The sequence below is a fragment of the Lolium rigidum genome, chromosome 5 (genome assembly GCF_022539505.1).
Source record: "Lolium rigidum isolate FL_2022 chromosome 5, APGP_CSIRO_Lrig_0.1, whole genome shotgun sequence".
Lineage (NCBI taxonomy): Eukaryota > Viridiplantae > Streptophyta > Magnoliopsida > Poales > Poaceae > Lolium > Lolium rigidum.
In genome coordinates this window covers 87,621,064-87,644,127 of record NC_061512.1, presented here as the reverse complement: position 1 = coordinate 87,644,127, position 23,064 = coordinate 87,621,064, and the positions used below count along the sequence as shown (strand labels likewise).

The window sequence follows — 23,064 nt, the reverse complement described above, 5'->3', positions numbered from 1 at the left end:
TGGAGGAAGAAAGCATGTTGTGTTTGATGTTGGTGATCTTGTTTGGTTGCATTTGCGCAAAGATCTTTTTTCTGAATTGCGCAAGTCTAAGTTAATGCCACGTGTTGCTGGTCCTTTAAGGTGTTAGACAAAATAAATGATAATGCATATAAACTTGAGCTTCCTGCAGAATTGGGTCTGGTTAGTCCTACATTTAATATTGCAGATTTGAAGCCATACTTTGGTGAAGAAGATGAGATCGCGTCTAGGACAACTTCAATTCAAGAAGGGGAGCATGATGAGGACATCCCATCTATTGATACAACCGATGTACCTACAACCACACAAATACAAGGACCAATCACTTGAGCTCATGCCAAACAACTTAACTATCAGGTACTTTCGTTTCTTGGAACTATTCCTCATATACATGAGAATATGATGCTGCCTAAATCAGATGTGTTTAGTACTCTTAGGAATGATGGACCTAGCATGGACAAGAGGGACAAGCTTTGGAGCATGATCGTGCATGGCGATGGCAGCCAACATATGAGGATTGAAGAGGACGCTGCAAGTGGAGATTTCGGAACTTTGAAGCAGCCATAATTAGAGATGAAGACATGGACGAAATATAGAGTTTTCTACTTCAAAATTTCGTCCATATGATTATATGGTGCTGCGTCACCTTAGTTTTGGGCCAGGCCCATGTTATTTTCGTAGGAATTAAGTCAGCCACTTTTTAGAGTCCGTATTGAAGGGGGAAAGGCCTTCTAGGGTTTGGTTTGGCCACATATGTACGGCTGGCCGAAACCCCACATTTTCCTCCTTTAAATACCCCCATAGCCGTCATGTTTAGACTCGGATTTTGATTAGATTAAAAGTTAGCCATTGCTGCAACTCTTCGTGTACTTCTTTGAGGCCAACGCCCGAAACAAGACCGACTATTTGGAATCCCACCTCATTCAATAAAGCTTTCATCTATATCCGCAATATTTTGATTGCGTTGTTAGTTCTTACTTGTTCTCGATTTCAGGTAGAAATTAAGACCTTTTGGTCAGGCTGATCGTGCACCGATCCGCAAGATCAGTAACTCCCGTAGATTGTCCTAGCGATTGCATTGGCGCACGAGCTTTGCACGTGTAGTCGGATCGTCAAGCACGAACTCCACCAACAAATCGACGTTATCAACCTCTCATCGAAAGATCGGACACCTTTACCCTATCAATGATCGATATGATGAGATCGATTTAGATGATCATGTGCATAAGCACTCTCGTGGTGGCGCCATCGTGAAGGTCCTCTATCTTCATATGTAGCTCCAATGGCCAAGATGGGTTACTTGGAAGCACCGGTTTTGTTCATGGTGGAGTCGAGGTGAAGTTCCACCATGGTGTCGATGTCGTGCTCGTGGTGTTGCTCCACCATGTCGTCCATGTTTGGCGAGCCATTATCGGTGTAGAGCTACTCGATGTCGGTCATGTCGATGATGCTCGCGGAACCATAGTCGGTGTCGAGCTCCACATAGGTCTCCATATCCGTGGTGCTGGCGGAGCTATCATCCTCATAGTAGTTCATGTAGTCCTCTGTAGGCTCCTCTTCGCTATACATGTTAGTCATAAGGCAAGGTGTATGTATATGGTGGAAGGAAAACTACACAAGTGTCTAACCTTTCAAGATAATATCGAGACAATGGTTCAAGTCAAGAGCAAAGTCAAAATTGTACCGGGGTACGCACACACACTCAAAACACACGCAAAAGGCTAAGAACTATATGTGGTAGGAGTGGAGTGGATAGCAAACGAAAAATACCAACGGAAAAGTCTACTGTCAAATGTGGGTAAAATCTAAAGTCAAATGTCAAAAGTGGTGATCTATGTCAAGAAAACACGGAAAGACACACAAGGAGAACAATGGGGTTAGCGCGACCAAGGAAGTGAGCAAGTGACAAAAATGGTCCTAACGAAGACTATATGCTCGATGTCACGCCAACATAAGAGAGACCGTACCTTGGTTGCACAAGAAAGAAGCAACAAGATTTGCACAAATGTCACTCTTCTCTTATCTCTCTATGCGCTTACAAGCTTTGCACTCCTTTGTATCGGTGGACACACACTCTTTTCTATTTTTTCTCTATATATGCTTAGAAGCTTTATTTTTCTCTATATATATGTCACACTTTTTCTTCTTTGTATATCTTTCTCATCGAGCTTGCTTCGGAGCTTTGCTCAACTCAACGCACACACATAAACCCTCTCACGGTCGTGACACTTGTGCAATGCTTCGCAACACTCGGAAAGCCGCTCTCAATGGGATAGGTACACAAAGAAAGAAACGGGGCTACAAGGGGTGAGGGGTGCAAGTTATACCTACTGATGTTAGGCGGTGTCAGAACACGAACTTGCGATGGCGAAGTGGTGGTGTCGAAGTTGCGCCGGAATCCAGGGTGGCGTTGTCGTCGTCGCGATGTTGATGTAGGCGCGAAAGCGGTGATCACAGACCAAACGCATTCCAAATAGGAAACCGGACAAATAAATTAAATGCCCAAAAATTTGAGTCAAAACGAGTGGTCGAAGTTATCGAAATTTTGGAGTCAAACGCGCGCGGAAAAGTTGCCAAAATTAGAGTAACAATTGTATGAGATAGTTGTAAAAGTTTGAAAATAAACGGGCTTCAAAAAATTGTCAAAATTTAGGGCAAAACGAGGCGGAGTCAAAACTGTGTCAAAACAGGAAATATGGCCGGTATGACCGGTTGGTGGCCCGGTATAACCGGGTGTGAGCGGAATCAAAAACAGGAGACTGGCCTGGTCGTACCGGTTGGGTGACCCGGTAGTAACGGCCTGGTTTCCCCGGTAGTACCGGCTGTTTTCGTCTTGCGGGAATCTGAGTGGAAACGAGGTGTCGGTCGGCGGTTGGCTCGATGGCCGGATGGAAACGGTTGGCTGGTTTTAATCCATAGATCTGTTGTGGCGTAGCTGTGCAGAGCGGTGCAGCAGCGCGTTGTGGCGTTTTGGCCGCATGAGCAAGTGGAGCAGGGATGGTGGCGCGTTGGAGGTGATTGCTGCGCGTGCGGCCAGGTGGTGCTGCGCGGGCGTGCGGCCGGCGAGGCAAGGACGCGGGCTGGGTTGGCGGGGCGGGCCAGGTGGTGATGCGCGCGTCCGGAGCAAAGCGGCTGCGGGAGCATGGTGCGGCTGGGACTGTGCAGGCGCGCGAGCTGTGGGAGTCGGGCAGTGGCGGTTGGTGTTGGTCGAGGAAGGCTTGAGCGTGCTTGGCGGCGCTTGGCAAATCGAGACGCAGGTGGTTGCAACGGAGGCGCGCGGCGATGTGGATTGGTGAGGTTGTACTGCGCCGAAGAAGAGCAGCGCGATGCAGGCTGCAGGGAAGCTCGTGCGGGGCGTGGGCGGATGGGGCGCCACGCGGTGGTTGCTGCTCCGCAGGGCGGCGATTGGAGGAGCGGAGTTGGAAGAAGAAGGACGGTTGTATCAGAGGTGAAACCCGGTATGACCGGGTGCGATGAACAACACGAACTCGAGACGGAAATTTGGAACAAAAATCGTCGATTCTGGAGATATACAACGAATTAGGCTATGAAATTTTGGAGAAGGGTAGATCAACATCAAAGACAACAGATTTATGGATTAAAACTACAAATAACGCACCAAATCCAATGATCAAATTCAAGCTATTTTTTGGCAATAATGGAGAGATTTGAGGGTCAAATTCTTGGCAACATTTGCTCTGATACCATATGATGAGTCCTAAGGCCACGTGGGTTACCCGATCTCACGTATTGATCGAGGGAAGAACACGAAGAACACGGCGAGCACACGCAAACCCACACCAATCCGATACAATTCTGGTTTACTTCCGATAGCCCGAACCACTATCCCAATAGAATCACTCGATGAAAAGACATGAGGTTAAATCTCCGAGAAAGAGATCGATATACAATTGATAAAGTCACATGAGTGAAAAACCAAAATAGAATCACAAGTATGAAAGATCAATCATATGAGAAGTGCCTTGATACAATAGATTGGGTAATCTAAGAAGGAGGTTTCCCTAGTCCCAAAGAGATTGAGGAGAAATTCTAGCCAAGTTCTCACTAGTCTAGTCAAGTCTAGTCATGAAAGAGGTTTCCCTAGTCCCAAAGAGATTGAGGAGACATAAGCCAAGTTCTAGCCAAGTTCTCACTAGTCTAGTCATGAAAGAGGACTTGGCTATATAGAGAGCCACTAAAGGAGAGGTGGTTTAGGCATATAAATGGATAATGGGTTCAGATTTAATGCTCTTTGCAGTGGAGCGTCAGGGCAAAGTAGGGCAACATGGCCAACACAGGTAGGGCAGCAGTGCCATCGTCCTCAAGTGTAGTGACGACGCGACAGTGCCGGTCTTTCTGCACATGATGAAGCGAAGAGGTCAGGCTGCATCAAGTTTGTTAACTGGGCTCCAAACGAACGAGCATTACGATCTGCTGAGATTCCAGCTTTATGTCTAGTCCTATCGGACACATTATTAAGTATGCTCCAAGTCAGAAAAGCTGCAACGTAGCCAATAGCAAACCACAGCCACAGTGTTAGAGAAATAGTGATCAAATAATCGAGAGATCGGACGTATCTTTAGCCTGATCATTCCGAGGCGAGACATACCCCATCAAAACTGTTGACGACAGCAACAAAATACTTCCTCCATGTGAGGGTAAATAGTTTCGAAGCAAAGGCTATCAAGTATCAATCATGTCAGGAGTAGTATGTTTCACCTGTTGAGGTAACAACTCATAAATGCTACGCAAACAAACAAAAAACATTCCTCGACATAAGTAGTGCATTCAGATATCCAGCTTGCTAAAAAAAATTCATAGACTCTTAACACATGTACAACTCAAACTCAGCAAGCCGGAAACTAAAAAAAAACATAAATAAGCAAATGAAACCCAAAGAATAAACATAATACTGAAGTTGTGCTATACAGGAAACACGGATGGTCAAAATCGATTGAGAACCTTGTATTTCATAGCATTCCACCGCGCTTGACAGCAGCAGAGAAGGGTTTCTGCTGCTCAAACATCACGAATTTTCAAGCAAAATTTATTCAGACATGATACTGTTAAGCATTGAAGCAATTTTTGCCGTCTTGTAATCATCCCGGAGTTGAATGAACCTGCAATTCAGATCCCAACTTTAGTCGCGAGCTTAGCAAATAGTGGTATACAAGAGAAGTTCATTGTAGGTGCCTACCGTAAAGCATCTTTCCGGATGCTGGGGCTTCCTTCAAACAAGGAAACTAGACTTTCGGGAGCAACAATAAAGACATTCGCCATGCTACAGAACACATAAAGCAAAGAAACGTTAGGGGCAAAATTCAGACAACCATCAGGGGAAAAGAACTATAGACAAGTCATACTTACATTCCAAGCAGTTCAAATTTCTCGTCTATGGAGGGGGCATTGAAGCTACGGACAAACTCCCCATACTCAGTAATGTCACGTTTCAAACGTAGCCCACCACTGCAAAAACAAACATGGGACTGTACAGTCAGCCTCAGCCAAGACAAACAACTTTGTCGCCGCCAGCCTGGTCTGATTGATCAAATGATCGATGAATAGTACTATGCCTCAACAACAATATATCGAAGCATACATGAGAGCGTAAAGGCATGCCTTAGTCTCGGCCTATAGGGTATCAACTTTATCCATGAAGAATATGATCAATAAATATGCATGTGGCCCTATACAGCTCTAGAAAATAGGGAACAGCAAATGTACTAGTCATTTAGTGTAATTAGTTGTTTTCAAGATAATATCACCTAAGATAAGTTTACATGCCGAGTTGTTACTTGCCTACTATCATTATTATTTGCAGAGTGAATTTTGTAGAACTATGCATTTGATGGTAAAAAATATCATGAAATAGATGTCACCAACACATGGGCCACCTTTGTCAGAATAAATTAAATTTGGTGGGTGGAGTTTCTTGTGTTTTCTATACTAAGCAAGTAGCTTTAACAAATTGATCCTAAATGTCCAGTTTCCCACTAGTAATAGTCATATGTGTAGTTCGCGAAATTTGTCGAAGTATTGTTGCTGATAGCAGACAAGACTACCTAACGGTGTTAAAAACTGTAGTATAAGGAGGTCTAGTAGGAGTCTAGGAGGTCTAAGCAGCCGGTGAGTAAAGGACCTCTTCCGGCAAGAAATCAGTGCTGAGAAGGGAGAGAAGTGTGTGTGGATGGAGAGGGGAAGATGCAGCTGCTGTAGTGAGATGGAAAAAATGAGGGCACAGGCAATCGCCACTGCTCCTGGTGTCACTGGCATTGTTGTTGCTGCTGATTGATTGTGTTCCTTTTTGAAGTCGCTTGTGTAATCGTGTTGATTGGCCCCAATATGCCTAGCGCCATGCACTATTGGTGTGGGGGTTAAGTGGCGTTGCTAACCAGATTAGATATTAGACAGTCAACATGAATAAAAAATCAAAAGACAAAGATGAATAAATTCATCTGTTAATAATGATAGAAGAGTACCTGGGACTAAATGTGAACTTTTGCCAATGATTAAGCAGACCCTTGTGCAAGCGGTTTCCCTAGAAGCACAGCTCAGTTAGTTACATGCCAATATAACACTGAGTAAAGAATCAAAACATAAGTGGTCATTATCAATAGCGGAGCAACCGATTACACGTGTTAACTCAGTATATTAGATTACAGTACAGGGGGGTTTTGGTTCGCACATTTTGCTCCTGTAACCGATTACACTGGAATACGATGCCGTTAAACGTGTTTGTTTAAGTTGGCCCGTAAACAGGTTCCCCGTAATCGAGTCCCGCCGCTGTGTAACCCTGATACCGCCAACCCCCCAGCGGAAACGAATCACGTTACCAGAGGAGAGACGACTCTCGCTCGCGACCATCTACTCCCGTCCCATCACTCCTCCGCGGCTCTGTCGAGTCCATCGCCCATCGCTGTGAGGAGTCCGCCGCCGGCAGCGTGGTGCATGCTGCCTTCCATCCCGCCCTCGTGCACGAGCCTGGCGAGGAGCAGCTTCTGCCCCCAGTCTCCGTCAGCGCCTTTGTAGAATTGAAGCTTTCCAGATCTCCATAGCCTCCTGATGCTGATTTGTTCTTTACTAGGTTAGCAGGTGGATCTTGGACTTCTGCCCTTCCAATTATGGTATCAAATTCCTTTACGTAGTTAAAGCAAACAAAATCGATAATTTTTTATTACTCCGCTGATACCTCGGTAAACCCATTCCGTTGACAGTCCTGTTAACAGTTCCCGATCCAAACACGTCCATATTAGTGCATAAACAAGCTATCCCAGCTACCTGCATGTGTTTGCTTGTAATAAGAAACTTGATTAGGCCACGTCTAAAGTTTGGTATAGTGACTAGTGCAACAAGTGCAGTGTGAAACAGGTTATGTTGTAATTAGGACGCTATTCTTCCACTTCTAATTCCACACCAAAAACAAATTCAAGAACACATAGCACTATAGCAGCATCGTTGTGCTAGGGAGTACTGAATATGAAGCACATGTTTTGAAGGCGTGCCTTCAACGCCAAGGCATACCTGGACCTATAGGATGATAAGGCAATGCCCCTTGTCTGGCCATAAGATCATATGACGGCAGCGGAAGTCTGCTGCCACACATTCGTGGCCGCAATTTTTATGTGGCAGCTACCGCTGCTCAAAACACCATGGTGAGCAGAGGCAGCATGATAAGAGAAGATGAAACCAAGATCCCTGCTGCTGCTGCCATCAAGGTCCTCCCACGGTGACCCAGAGCTCACCACCACCCGATCCCAAATTGATCTGAGAGCCCCGAGGAGAGTAAAATATATCTAGGGTACCCAAACTTGGCACCCGTGCCCGCCTCCATCACCGTACATAGGAATATGCAATATACGGTAACTGAAGATGGCGCACGGCCCATATCCGTCACTGGCGTGGGTAGAGCGTCGTATTTTGCTGATGTGGCTCACGTTTGACCCCATATGTCAGCCACCTACCTCCACACAAACACAAAAATCTGGGATAAAGTGAAAAATAACCAAGAAGGGGCTAAATTGCAAAGTAACCCGCGCCGCCATGGCCGACTCCGGCGACTCCTCCCCGCCTCCGCCCGCCACCAACTCCGGCGACTCCTGCCCACCTCCGCTCACCACCAACTCCGGCGACTCCTCCCCGCTCTCCGCCGCCGCCACCGACAACGCGCACCACAACAACAACAACGCCTCGGACGCCGCCGCAGCCGTGAAGGCGCCGCAGCCTGTCGCCGTGGCCCCGCCCCCCTCGCTCCCGCCGCCGCCCAAGGTGCGCCATGGCCCCGCCCCCCTCGCTCCCGCCCCCTCCGCCCGCACTCGGCCGCCGGTGCTGGCACCGAGGATGAGGCGCGCAGGCACTCCACCGCGTGGGAGAAGGATCCCAATCTCTGTCATTTTTCAATTTAGCCCTTGTAGTTCATTATTACTAACAAATAGTCTCTATGGACAGTCACTGGCTGACATATGGGGTCAAATTTAGGCCACGTCAGCAAAATACGATGCTATACCCCTCGCCAGTGACCATTATGAGCTCTGAGCCGACTTTAGTTAACGTAAAATGTGTATTCCTATGTACGGTGATGGAGGCGGGTAAGGGTGTCGAGTTTGGTGATGCGCGATGTATTTTACTCCCCCGAGGAATCCCTATCAAATCTAGATCTGAGCCCCCATGCTGTTTTGTGATGTGTGCTGTGTTCTGCACTGCTTTTTATTGTTTTTTTATGCGTGCACTCTGGTGTGCATCATTTGCTGTTTAGTGTATGATATTGCCTGCTTTGCCCTACTCGTTATCGCTGTTTGGGATTCACTGTGCTTGCACTCACTGGTTATTCCCTCATGTTTCTTCCTAAGTGCTTAAAAGGTGTAAAGGGGGTGGGCCGCTCATTTCCCCATCCTACCATAAAAACCATGTGTGCATAATCACGACACAATACTGCAAGAGAATGTCCTATCCTCATTTCTTGAATTCCCTAGCATATTTTACATGACCTTGTAAAGTTGCTTATTCATACACAGAAGAGATCCAACTGTTTGGGAGTCAAGAATGATCATACCAGCTCAGTCAAAAAGGACTGTTTGTTGAGACCTTCTAGGGCACTGAATGCAACCTCCAGAACACGAGAGAGATAAGCTACAATTCTGACATAAACCAATAACAACACGTTCATTAATTTAGTTATCTTGGACCAGGCAAAACTAAAATATACAAACAAACACCTTATGCAAGCATTCGTTGGCCGATGATCTGGTGCAGCTCCATCATCTGGTGACCGATAATCTGTAGCTTTCTGTTCTGAAGATAACAGTCTTTCTACCTAAGAAGTAAAGTTAAAAAATTAGTCTTATGAATAATTATTTTTTGCTGAAAATACCCTGTGACGGCACTGAATTATGTGATTCATTCATTTTTCGATGTAACAACTAACAATACAAAAGGTAGATAAGAATGTATGAGATAAGTGGGATGAGTGCCAACTTAAGTATGACCGAGAAATAGTTGGGCCCTTGAAAATAAGTATCAAGTCATAGATTTCATAACATAAATATGTAGTAACAGATTATTTCATCGGTGCAGGTACTGTGGCGTGCATACTGCATCTCACACTGTCTATGTAAGACAGTCAGCCCTAATTCTTAAAGAAGAAATAAAACACTTGTTTCATTCTGTGTATGCCGGCTAGAAATTAGCAATGTTTTGAAGAGCTCACTCCTTTTTATCTAGCCCTCTAACCTTTGGCTGGAGGCATAACCAAACAATCAAGGGGCGCACCCAAGTCTTGCCCTTCAGAGCTATCCCAGGCAAGTTAATGACAATACATGTATGAGGTCCATTTGAAATACCATTATTGATTGGTCCTTGTGCTCATGATTCAGCACAAGTTCTCAAGAAACTCCTGTGCACTAGTTTCTTTTCCTTCATTATTTGTTCATGATACCAATAATTATCATAACTCCGCCTATGCATTTTAGGAATAGCCAGTCCCAAGCCCAGGTAAAGGAGGAGCTTGGCGAGCCAAAGTAAAAAAAACCAACCATTCCGATGGATATGAAACCCAATAGAAACTCGTTGGGGCGTAACCCTCTCAGCGACGCGCCATATCGGAACCCGGGTGTGGTTTTAAATGAGCAAGAGCTAGGCCGCCACCGCCTTAGTGGTGCGCCATATCAAAACCCGGATGTGGTATTCAATGAACAAGGGCCGGGCCGCCACCACCTTAGTTGCGCGCTACATCTTCAATCTTCACCCAGATGTAGTGTTAAGTGAACAATGGTCTTTGCATCTCTCTCGACAGATGCGAAGGGCGAGGTAGCTAGCTGAGGCAAATAGGTTGCGGGTGGGTAGTTGGAATGTAGGATCCTTGACCGGGAAGCTACGAGAGTTAGTGGATGCTACGATCAGGAGGCGTGTAAATATCCTTTGTGTCCAAGAGACTAGATGGGCGGCTCAGAAGGCGAGGGAGCACGAGAATACCGGCTTCAAGCTTTGGTATTCAGGTTCAGCCGGTTCTAGGAACAGCATACATGTCCTCATAGATAAGAGCCAAGCAGTGGAAAGAACAAAAAATGTGCGGAAAGATACATGTCCTCATAGATAAGAGCCTTAAGGATGTAGTGGAAGTTCGGAGAAAGGGGGATAGGATCATCCTACTCAAGCTACTTGTTGGGAATCTTGCCCTGAACGTTGTTAGTACTTATGCCCCACAAGTTGGGCTCGGCATGAGCGCTAAGAGACAGTTTTGGGAGAAATTAGAGGATGTCAACAGAAGTGTACCGACAAACAAGAAGCTCTTCATTGGAGGAGATCTCAATGGCCATGTGGGCACAACTAACATAGAGTTTGAGGGTGTGCATGGAGGCTTCGGGTTTGGCGACAGAAACCAGGAGGGTAAAGACATCCTAGACTTTGCGGTAGCCTATGACTTGTTAGTCACTAACACCTTCTTTAGGAAGAGCCAATCTCACTTAGTGACCTTTAGTAGTGCCCAACACTTTGTGTGTTTGACTCTATCCTCATTACAAGAACCGATAGGAGGGCTTGTTTGGATTGCAAGGTGATCCTTGGGAGGTGTGTTGTGGCACAACAACATAAGCTTGTGGTAGCCGACTTCAGTTTTCACGCTCGTGTAATGTGGGATAAAAGTATCAAAATCACAAAAACAAAGTGGTGGAAGCTCAAAGGGAAGCACAACATACCTTTAGGAAGAGGATGATCACGAAAGGACCATGGGACGAAGAGGGAGATGCGGATAGCATGTGGATGAAGATGGGTACTTGCATTCGGAAGGTAGCTAGGGAGGTGCTTAGAGTGCCAAAGGGTAAGAAATCGGAAGCTAAGGACACATGGTGGTGGAATGAGGATGTCCAAAGGGCTATCAAGGAGAATGAGTGCTAGAAGAGTTGGCGCCACGATAGAAGCACAAGCAACATGGTGAAGTACAAAGAGACTAAGAAGAATGCAAGGCGAGTTGTGAGTTGTGAGTGGAGCAAGGGGCGGGCCTATGATGAGCTATATGATAGACTAGGCACAAAGGAAGGCCAGAAGGATATCTACAAGATGGCGAAAATTCATGAGAGGAAGACGAGGGACCTCAACCAAGTTAAATGCATCAAGGACGAGGCTAATCGACTTCTAGTGAAAGATGGATATGGAGGGAGTACTTTGATGGGTTATTCAATGATGGGAACGAGGGCACTATGCCCAAGCTGGATGACTCCTTTGATGACACCAATAGGCATTTCATGAAGAGGATCCAAGAGCTTGAGATTAAAGAGGCCCTCAAAAGGAGGAAAGGCCCTTGGCCCTAATGATGATTGAGGTGTGGAGAAGCCTTGGAGACGTGGCAATAGTATAGCTAATTAAGATATTCAACCACATTTTTCGGTCAAACAAGATGCCCGGGGAGTGGAGAAAAAGCATATTAGTACCTATCTTCAAGAATAAAGGAGATATTCAAAGTTGTACTAACTACCAAGGGATTAAATTATGAGCCATACTGATAGAGATGACTTTCTTACTTCGCCAACTTATGGAGAAATATAGGGAGCAGAAGAAGGGCCTACATATGGTCTTGATCGACTTGGAGAAGGCGTATGACAATATACCAAGGACGGTCATGTGGAAGGAGCTAGAGAAACACAATGTTTCAAGAAAGGACATTACCCTCATCAGAGATATGTATGACCGTGTTTGCACAGGTGGATAGTGAGACCGATACCTTCAGGTGGATAGTGAGACCGATACCTTCCCAATCACGATAGAACAACATCAAGGGTCAGCCTTGAGCCATAAATGTTTTCCTTGGTGATGGATGAGGTGAACAAGGATATACAAGGAGATATTCCTTTGTGTATGCTCTTTGTTGATGATGTGGTGCTAGTAGATGAAACCAAGGCTGGCGTAAATAGGAAGTTGGAGCTATGGAGGCAGACGTTGGAGTCAAAGGGTTTTAGACTTAGCAAGACCAAGACTAAGTACATGCAATGCGACTTTAGTGGTGTTGGTGGCAAAAATAGAGATGTCAGTTCAGAAGGGCATATAGTGCCTAAGAGGGGCATCTTCCAATACTTGGGATCAATGTTGCAAAGCAATGGTAATATCAACGAGGATGGTTGCCACATGATCAAGGCCGTGTAAATGAAGTGGCGTGTGAATGAAGTGGCGGCAAGCATCTGGTATCCTATGTGAAAAGGTCCCACAAAAGCTAAAAGGTACGATTCTATAGAACTAGGACAGCAATCAAACCAGCGATGCTATATGAGAATGGTGGCCAACTAAAAGACAACACATCCAACAAATGAGTGTCGTAGAGATGCACATGTTACGATGGATGTGCGGCCAAACAAGAAAGGATCAGATTAGGAACAAGGTAATTCGCGATAGGCTAGGCATAGCACTGATCGAGGAGAAGCTAGTCCAACACCAACTAAGGTGGTTTGGGCATATCCAGCGGAGGCCTCCACAAGCTCCAATTCGGTGGAATTCTAAAGAGTAAGGTGGAGACTAGAAGGGGTAGAGTACGACCAAAGTTGACTTGGGCAGAGGCGGTGAAAGAGACTTGGGATTGGAAGGTCCCTAAAGTCTTGGCTCTTGGATAGGACTGCATGGAGATCAGCGGTCCATGTGCCAGAATCTTAGTTTACTCTCTTTTTTCCTTCTCCTTGTTTTGGTTTCCTTTTATTTTGATTGTGTTCCATATCTAGCCTAACCAAACTTGCTTAGGACAAAAGGCTTTGATGTTGTTATTGTACCAATAATTATCATGGTCCAACAAATATTCACATATGAAAAAGAAAAGGTAGCCTCATAAGATAGTATGAAGGGATTATAAAGGTTATTTGTGGACAATCTAACAGTTTTTTGTGTACTTGTTTCTAATATACGCTAAGTACTGCTGGCTATTTCATCAAGCAAGGGGAAAAGGCTCTCCAGACTCGCTCCGTTATTAACTAGGCCCAAGAGCAACTCCAACAGAGGCACTATATATCGCTCGTTGAGAAACTTCTTTTGTAGCGAGTGAACGAGCAAAACCGCGCTCCAGCAGTCGCTGCATTTCCGCACGCCAGCTTATTTCGTCCCCGCACACGCTTTCTATCCCGCATCCAGTCCAACGCGCAGCAAAGAACGAGCAGCGCGCAAATTCCCCAACCGCCCTGCATCTTCTCCCGAGCGCCCACCCGCTTCGTCTTCCCCGCGCCTGCGCCGGCGATATTCTGGCGATGGACGGCCTCTCCGCGTCTGTGCCGCCCATTTCGACCACCGCCGTCATCCCCGCGTTGCGCCAGTTCAGATCCCGCCTCCCGCTGTCGCGGCAAACCCTTCGGTTGTGCGGAACCTGTTCATGGCGCCGCGCCCAAACGCGACCGGCGGAATCGCAGCGCCATCTGTGGCACCGAGGACTGCGGCGGCCAAGCACCCCGCTTCTGCTGCGGCCGATGATGGAGCGAGGAGGCCGAAGGCGACCGCCACGCTGACGGCTGTTGTTGCCTCTGCAGCGCCCCAATTCCCTCCACCGCAGGCGCCGCGCCCGATTGTTCCCCCGCTGGCGCCATCGACGTTCCAGCCATGGAGAAACAAATGCGACGCATGGAGTATGAGAGGAAAGTTGCTTTGGAGGAGAAGAGGATAGCCATGGAGAACAAATGCGACTCATGGAGTATGAGAACAATCTTTACTTCACCGATACTTCCTCTTATGATGACACTCAAAAGGAGTATGTGAAAGTGATGCGAGAGCAAGTGTTAGCTCAAAAAAAAATTAAGGCATCCATGGGATGCTTCGGTGCCATGGGAGCAATGGGCGGCATGGGAGGAATGGGAGGCATGGGATCATCTTCAAGTGGCCATGGAGGTATGAGTGCCATGGGAGGAATGGGAGGCTTTGGATGCATGGGACCTCCACCGAGTGGATTCATGGCTTTCATGGTTACTCCAATGCCTTATCCGAATGATGGGCATGAAGAATCTCCGGCTAATAACACCAAAGTTGCCAATGAAGTTGCCCAAGATGGTGATGGACAAGATGAAGATGATGCTTGAATGCTCCAGTTTGTCTCATTTTGTTTTATGAGATGGCTTTGGATGCATTGAACTTTGTTATCTGGAGTATGCATTGCTTTTGGACATGTGATGGTTTTACCAAATTACCTATGTTTAGTCCACAATTAAATCTTTTTATTTGATGTGCAAGATGAATGTTGATCTTGTTTCATATGCTTGATTTGATGTGCAAGGTGAAAAAAACTGGCTAGCGCTGCATTATCGCACACCTGGTAAACCTCTGCTTCTGCGCGGGATATTTTAGCGCCTCCCGTGAAGCAAAACCACTCTAATCCGTGCTATCTCAGCGAAACCACTCTATAGCACGGCTGTTGGAGTTGCTCGAAGAGCCTACGCAAACCTCTCACATGATGGTACCGAATGCATCGTAACAGTCCCCATAAATTTGTTCTAGACATGAAAAAGGAAAAGAGATGGTGCAAACCTCACACATGACGGTATCAATGCATTGTAACAGTCCTTTGTGTGCAGCAGCCTCAACAACAGATACAGCCGATCCCATATCTTCACAAGCAGCTGGATGAGCCCCATCGACAGGCAGCAGGAGACGCGATATAGTATTTGAGAAGTACTACACAGAGTAAAAATCAGCATGGTCCATTGCCTAGCAACCTAGGGTGCATATTTAACACATGTCAGTACATATTACCTGCTGGAGAATAGCTACACTGCTGGCGCAACGCTGCACGGCAATCATGAAGGATCTAAAGCTACTCTCACCCTGAGCAGCTGCCGCCTCTGCCTGCAAATGTTTCAGATCTAGTTAACTCTTCCAACCATGGGTAAATGTTCACAACTATATGTGCCTCAAGGCCAAAAAATAGAAGTAGATGAAAGAGCAGAAAAGCAGACATACAGCAGAAGCAGCAGCCGCGGCAAGCCTTCTACTAACACTTGTCCCAATGCCATATTTATCCCGCATAACTGCAGCCTCATTTAAACTCTCTCTAGCACGGTCGAGCCCTTCGGTTAAGTATTGGCTGACCTATATAACAAAAACAACATTGTCATTAGAAGAGCATCATACTCCTGGATTGTCGTATGTTATTGATGGCCCATGGTTCTTTACTTACTTGATCAAGCAAGCACGCAAATATGGATCTCACATTAGTTGCGACAGTAGTAGGCTGCACAAGAATTTAGTTATGATAGAAGAAAAAAATGAAGTTGAACAGCTGTGAAACTAACTTTCAAATATTTTTAAGAGAAAATATGCTCTTGCCATGAATTCCATTTTGGATACTCCCTCCATCCCATGAAACATGTCTTAGATTTGTATAAATTTAGATGTATCTAGACACTATCTATTGTATTGATACATCACAACTGAGACAAATCCAAGAAAACTTTCATTGGATGGAGGGAGTACAAACTTTTCAAAAGTTCAATGCAAATGCAGAGATTATTTACCCAGTAATATAGTAATTATTAACACAGGGAAAACCAGTTCAACCTGGGAAAACAACAGTGTGCATCTTGATATTGCTTCCTCGTTCCAACGAACAAATTCGTTGACTACAGTAACTGATAGAAGCTGCTGTGGTGAGGTAGTCGCGGATGCTCCTTTTGCACGTCCAATTGAGCCAGTCGAATCAGACTGTTGCTTTGCCTCAGCTCTCAATTCAGCAATCTGCCAAGTGAACCAGTGTTACAAAGTACAGTACTCTGAAATATTGCAATCTGAAGATGCAAAAACTTTAACCTTTGATTGATATAGCTGTCTGACTGATGCCTGCTCAAATTCCGTGTACTCATCTTTGTGACAAACATATATGGATTCCGTGAGACCTACAAGAAATAAAAAGAACAAAACCATGATGGCGCTAAGAGTGGTACTCCTTTGGTTTGTATCTAGTCTACTTCAAAAGTACCTAAAACATCTTATATTGATGCACAGAGGGAGTATATTTAACTTAATACAAGACTAGAACTTCAATTAATTTGGAACGGAGGGAGTACTGTCTACCGAGGACCTTGAATTAACATACTCCCTCCGTCCTAAAAAAAAGCTGCTCAAATTTTTCTAGATACGGATGTATCTATAACTAAAATACTATGTCTATATACCTTCGTACCTAGACAAAGTTGAGAAGCTTTTTTAGGGACAGAGGGAGTATTTTAACTTGATATATTTATAGGACACCAGAAGTTCACAACATACCAGCCAAAAGACAACTTCAAGAATATTATTAGTGAAGGTTAATGACACTGCATGCAAAATCAAATTAAATTTTCAAGCAATGTTAAAAGGTATGTACTGGCAATAAATTACTCGTTGCTCAGCCAAAGGACAGTCTACTGCTAGCTTTTCTGCTCCGGGAAATTTCAGCAAAAGCTGCCAGCTTCCTGGGTGGAAATCGTTTCTCTAAATGTTTTTCTTTCAAAAGATTCACTATTTTCAGTAATAATGTTTGCAACATGCAGCAGAAACTAGTACACCCATGGTGATATCTATTTTTGCACTTGGTGTATTAAGGGTGAACCAGGGCTCCAAAATGGGTATATAGCCTGAAGTTTCTGGGAAATTGGGCAATTACTTGCCAGTTCGCGAGAGAAAAAAAAAGATTAAGCAATACAATGTACCTTCAATATCTAAATCCCCACAGCCGATAGACTGTAACTCCTTGGCAAGTTCTTTTGTCTTGTCATATGCTACAGCCAGAACTCTTAGATACTGCCATTACATTTTGACAGGAACAGATCTCATGCATCAGTCAACGATGGCAAAAGAATACAATTAGGTTGTAGATAGTGTACACAGTGCTTACATGTAGAAGGCCACCTTCTTCTATAGGAGGCAAGCTAGCAAGAGAGGGCCTTATCAAAAGTTTATCAAGAATTGCTGTGACTCTTTGTTCTAACACTCGCTGAAAGGAGTAAATCATTAGTCTTGCTTTCTCAGTAAGATGAACAATGTTGATCACATAGACAGGGCTACTTAATAAAACATACCTGCACAAGAATTGACATGACCTCGTTCGGAGAAGGAAAGACTGCCATTATTGTAGTTGCCTCTTTCCTCACAGTATCTAAAACAGCAACAGGAAAACAACATTATCATAAAATTATCATCCAAGTACAGCCTATAAAACAATAAATATCACAGTATAACTTGTAAATACCAGCAATTTCCTTGTACAGGATAGACAGACCCTCCTCAATAGTACTGGAGTCAGCTTCAGGGCCATCATCACCAAGAACAACTTGAATATCAGTGTTCATAATTTCCACATCAATGAACATTGGCCTTGTTGCAACATAGTGTTGCATGGCACTGGTTCCCCGATTGAACTGCATTCAATGTAGCATGATGAAGTACGCCAAATCAAGTAAGCGTTGAATAATACTACATGCCTGTTTAGTCTAGTGCCTGCTCTCAGAATCATCGGGAAAACACAATAAGCAGGGGCCAAAAAACCAAAAAAAGATCAAAAGAAGTAGAGCTTGAAGATGCTTACAAGCTTATAAGTTTGCAAAGGCATATAGATTAATTTTATCCAGACAGCTTACGACATATCAAATAAGCAAAGGTGCCTGAGCTTATAAGCCAGAGAGCTGGCTTATAAGATAAGCTTAACCTAAGCAATGATATAACAGGCCAGACACTATATTTACTTATTTCTTCCTGCATACAGGTGGAGAGGTGCTCCGTGTCATCATACAGATATGTCAGTCCAGTCACACTGGACCCAATTTTATATTTACCCCACGTAAGTTATAATTCTGCACTCAACATAAGTATCAAATCAATATATTCAAACCAGTCATCATTATCTTAACCTTGCTAACAGTGCTACACCAGTAGACACCATCCGGTGTAAGCAATGTGTTTTTCCTTCAAAAATCAGCCAAATTGAACATGAAAAACAGTAGCATGTCCTTTGCAAAGAGTGCATACCTGCGACAAAATTTTTGCACATTCTGCCATAGTAGACAACTCTCGTCTCTGTGATGCAGTATCAAACCGAGATAACAATCTATTCTCCAGTTCTAAACATAAGATAAAAAAAAGTCTTAAGTAGATGCCAAAAGCATAGTTAAGGAAAGTTCCGGGAAGAAAACAGACCATTGCAATATTCTTGAAGATTTGCAACTGCAACCTCCAAACCACGGCTTGCATTAGCAGAACCCACTGCTGACACAACACCATGCCTTCCAACATCCTCCTCAGCAAATGATCCTTCATTACCACAACAACACATTCTAACATCATGCTAGGCCACAAACATGATGGGCACTAATAGGCCTCGAAAATGAGCAGGCAAACTACTATTTCAAGCTTGATGAGGTTTGCATTTATTGCTAAGTGACTAACTGAAGCTCCCTGTAAATAACACTAGCTGTCCTATAGTGCTAATAAAATCATCAACTAGCATAAAGTTAAAATAACAAGGACTAGAAGATACTACAGCTATATCCATATTGGACTTAATACTTTCATTACAACTTGACTTAATGTTAATGTACTAGCAATAAGAAAAATTAAAAGGTAAACATGTACAATGGCTACGAACAAAATACAAATTCAGTTCCAAACTATAAATCAACTTTCTATTCTAGGTTTCCTATTGGTCTACGTCTCTAGTAAATTGACTTGTAGTTCAAGTCTCCTTGTACTGTATAGCTGCCCTTTGGGCTGGATGCAAGCATGCAACCTACGCAGCACCATATGGCTGAAACCTCATGTCCGTATTGGATACAGTATCCCGATACGGATGTCCCTTGTACGTGTTGGATACGTATCAATGGAGTATCGGGGAATGAACCATTTAAAACAAAAAATTAACTTCAACCCTGATACGTGCCTCATATTCTCCAACACAGATTGGATACGGCTTAGCACAACAGCCCAGTAAAGGGGAGCATAAACCTAGTTGACCAGCTTGAGGCAATGCCCCTCCTCTCCATCAGTCCTCCAAGTAAGACCAAAGATGGCTCAGCCCTAGGGGCCGCCACCAGATCCAGCAGCCGGCAGCAGGCTCCTACCTCCTCTCCCTCTCACTCTCAGGCTACGCCGCTCCAGCAGCAGCAAACAGGAACAGTTCGAACAGCAGCTCGCCTCCACCCCAGTCTCCAGAAAACAGCAATAATGTACACTCAGGTAGTGTTCCCCTTCCTCCTTCAGTCCCTCTCTCTCTTTCTCGTGTAGATTTCCATCTAACGGAGCTGCTTAGGAACAGGGTAGTCTGCTTTTCCTAGCAGCCAGCTACACATATTTATTAATTATTTTAGAAAAAATAGTAAATCATATCCCGCTATTGGTGCTTTCAAAAATGGTGTATTTGCGTACCCATACTATATCTGTATAGGTGCCGCATAGGATGCAACAAGCTCTATCCATAACAACAGAGCATGTTATCACTCCTAGATGAAAGAAAGAATGTAAAGTGCGACAAAAGGATCTACATAGTTCACTTAATGATATTAGAAAGAAAGAACTAATGAGAGCTTACGCAATTTCTGTGCAATTGAAGCAGCCTCAGCAACACGACTATCATCAGAAAATAAAGGAGAAAGTTCCATAAGGTCCCCAGGTGTGCTGTTGAACTCCATCAAATACTAAAAAGAAGTATACTTCGATTAAAATGAGATCTATATCAGACAACCAAACAAATTTTCCTCAAACAAAAAGATCATGGCACCTTAATGAGATCAATCGTCTGACTGGCAGTTTCCCTCTGAGATTCTGCACTCTGAGGTAGAAATAAATATTACATTAGATTGGAGGAAGCAACAGAACAACTAAGCAAAAAACTAAAGTTATAACCAATGAATCTACATAATAATAGCAGACAGATACTGTATAATAGATAATCACCTGTAGATGATCACCAATTTTAGCAGCAGTTTGCCCAACACTGGAGATCCGAGAATCCAACCTAGCAAAGCTATCAAATAAACCGTCCACACCTTTCTCAAGCTGGAAACAATAAAATAAAGAACATATAAAGCGAACCAGAATAGGCAGAACTTGTAAATTGTATTAGAAGAATATCGCATGGGGAATGGCTTAGGTGAAATTTATATTTCTTAGAAGGGAAAACGAAATCAATCATCCAGCTCTTCTTCTAAATTTGAGGAGACAGCAACATTGAACAAAGTTGCATAATGATAATGAGATGCATATAAAAAGCAGCTGCCAGACTAAAGATTGGAAACATTTGGCCAATAATTCAGGAAAGTTTTGGCCAAAATAACCATCTTCACGTATATTTTATTCAAAAATGCAAAAGCAGAACTGTGTTGAAAGATGGCAGCCAATATCTGGTCACAACTAGTCAATTAGACTATCTCTTTTTTTTAGAGAAATCATTAGATTTTGGGTTCATTCATTCACTACTTTACCATCATGTATGTTCTATACATCAATTGCTTCAAGGATTCACTATATAACATTACTGGTGTGTGATTGTACTGCAGGATTCCATATCGATTGAAAGAACCCATATAAAACTAACTCCATATTGGAGCTTCACAACTTGTGTTCTCGAAAGAGCATATTCCTCAAAGCTTTGAAACAAAAGTAATGGGTGCAACCTGGAAACCAAATATACAGATTCTTCTAGTTCTCTTCTTTTTCTCGCCAACTCTCTGTTATTAAACTTGCCACCACTGGCTGTAGGAACAACTAATTGCACTCCTCTGACCTTCATTAGATTTCAGGTTCATTCATCCATTACTTTACCGTCCGTCATGTATGTTCTATTCAACAATTGCTTTAATGGATTCACTACATAACATTACTGGTGCATGATAGTACTGGAGGATCCCATATTGATTGAAAGAACCCATACAAAAAAATAACTCCAGATTAGAGCTTGACAACTTGTGTTCTCGAAAGAGCATATTTCTCAAAGTCTTGAAACAACAGTAATAGGTTGCAACCTGGAAACCAAATATACAGATTCTTCTAGTGCTCTTCTTTTTTTCACCAACTCTCTGTTATTAAACTTGCCACCACTGGCTGTAGGAACAATTGATTGCGCTCCTCTGACCCTCATTGCCCAACACAGAAATGGGCGGCTAATGTGTTCTACTTAGTATTTATCGAACAGCGTCTATGGTACAGATCTTAAAACTGGACACCTACTCATCATCATAGGTTGATATAGATGATAAAACGATGAAAACAAAAGAACAAAGTTAACATATAGGTAACAAAAGATTGTGCCAACTTGATCATTTATGTGTGTTGATGGGTAACTAACCAATTACGAACCTAGAGTGGCACTTTCATCCCAGCGAGTATCAAAACCAGATGAAACAAGGATGAACAAAGGATAATGCTCCAGCGGTACGGCTCCGTGTTATGAACTGGTCATTATGTCATATGAAGGCAATTTGTACTGCCAATCTCAATAAGCTCTACCGGTTTCATTTCTATTTTACTTTATTTTTTTACCTTACTTTAATAACAACATTAATTTACAGTAATCAACGCATGTAAAAATTGCTACTCCGTAGCATAATAACTAACCTCCCCGAGTGTCTTCCGATGCTTGGCATCCTGCGTAGCCACCTCCTTCTTCAGATTCTGGAGCCTCTTATCAATCTATCGACAGGAGGAGCACAAAACAGAAGACTCCAGCATCAGCACATAACATTCCATCACCCCTAGCATCAGCGAGTAGGCTAGTAGTCGCAACCAACCTGACGACGGAGGTCGACGAGCTCCTTGCAGGAGTGCTTGAAGAGGCCGAGCAGCTCGTCGACGGCGGGGAAGACGGGCGGCGCAGCCCCGAGCAGGGGCGGCGGGGGCGGGGGCACCCCTGCCGCGTCGTCCGCACGGAACTCGGGCAGAAGCTCGTCCACCAGGTCCCCGAAGAGCGCGTCGAAGGAGAAATCCCCCTGCAAACCCCAAAACGCTTAGGTCTGGATGGAAGGAAGGGGGCATGCCGAGATCAACAGAACCGAATGGAATCGAATGAGGCGGCGCGCCTTGAAGTCCTCGAGGTCGAGGGTGAGGGGCAGCGCCGCGGGCGGGTCATTCGCTGGCGGCATGGCGGCCAGCCGGCCGGCCGGGGAGATCTGGGAGGGAGAGAGGAAGCGGGTTTTGTGTATGATCTGGAAATTGGGTGAGCGGACTGGGTTCGGGGCGGACGGGACGAGAAGGAATCGACAACGGAGGCCGTGGATGGTGGAAGAACAAACAAGGGGCAGGTCACCGGGACGCGGACTAGAATCCTGGCCGTCGGACAAAAAGTGAAGATTAGAGCAACTCCAGTCGGCACGCCCCTAGCTTCTCGGGAGAATGGGTTATTTACCCAAAAGTTCACCGACCTTGGATTATCTACCCAAAGTTGACTATACATTGGTTAATTACCCAATAAGGACTTGAAAGTAAAAAAATAATTATAGGAGGACCCTAATTAGAGCTGATCATGAGTTCGTCGTTTAGATCGCACAAGCCCTTATCGAACCACCAGTTCAGCCATACACCAGATCAAAAAAAGTTCACGCATGCACGTCCCGTCCGCGCCGCTCCCGACGGCAG

At 44.5% G+C, this 23,064-nt stretch overlaps 1 protein-coding gene across 3 annotated transcripts; it reads right to left on the bottom strand.

Annotated features, from left to right (window-relative positions):
* Positions 1–4,681: 4,681 nt before the first annotated feature.
* Positions 4,682–22,703, bottom strand: LOC124653863 (exocyst complex component 5). 3 transcript variants are annotated; one of them, XM_047192924.1, is made up of 24 exons: positions 22,509–22,697; positions 22,221–22,418; positions 22,048–22,122; positions 20,389–20,490; positions 20,213–20,263; positions 20,024–20,129; positions 18,637–18,750; positions 18,469–18,560; positions 17,693–17,861; positions 17,523–17,599; positions 17,339–17,437; positions 17,154–17,244; positions 16,273–16,358; positions 16,024–16,200; positions 15,644–15,697; positions 15,427–15,555; positions 15,220–15,312; positions 14,995–15,141; positions 9,231–9,328; positions 9,068–9,152; positions 6,498–6,556; positions 5,386–5,484; positions 5,216–5,299; positions 4,682–5,138 (listed from the first exon to the last, which is right to left on the bottom strand). In XM_047192924.1, exons 1-24 carry the CDS (start codon positions 22,569–22,571, stop codon positions 5,066–5,068), a joined length of 2,421 nt encoding a protein of 806 aa, XP_047048880.1. In that variant the 5' UTR covers positions 22,572–22,697; the 3' UTR covers positions 4,682–5,065. The 3 variants fall into 3 exon arrangements, with proteins under 3 accessions (XP_047048880.1, XP_047048881.1, XP_047048882.1); XM_047192925.1 differs by lacking the exons at positions 4,682–5,138; positions 5,216–5,299; positions 5,386–5,484; positions 6,498–6,556 and adding exons at positions 6,605–7,083; positions 7,208–7,296 and having other exon boundaries at positions 22,509–22,703; XM_047192926.1 differs by lacking the exons at positions 4,682–5,138; positions 5,216–5,299; positions 5,386–5,484; positions 6,498–6,556 and adding exons at positions 7,021–7,125; positions 7,208–7,296 and having other exon boundaries at positions 22,509–22,700.
* Between the last annotated feature and the right edge of the window lie 361 nt (positions 22,704–23,064).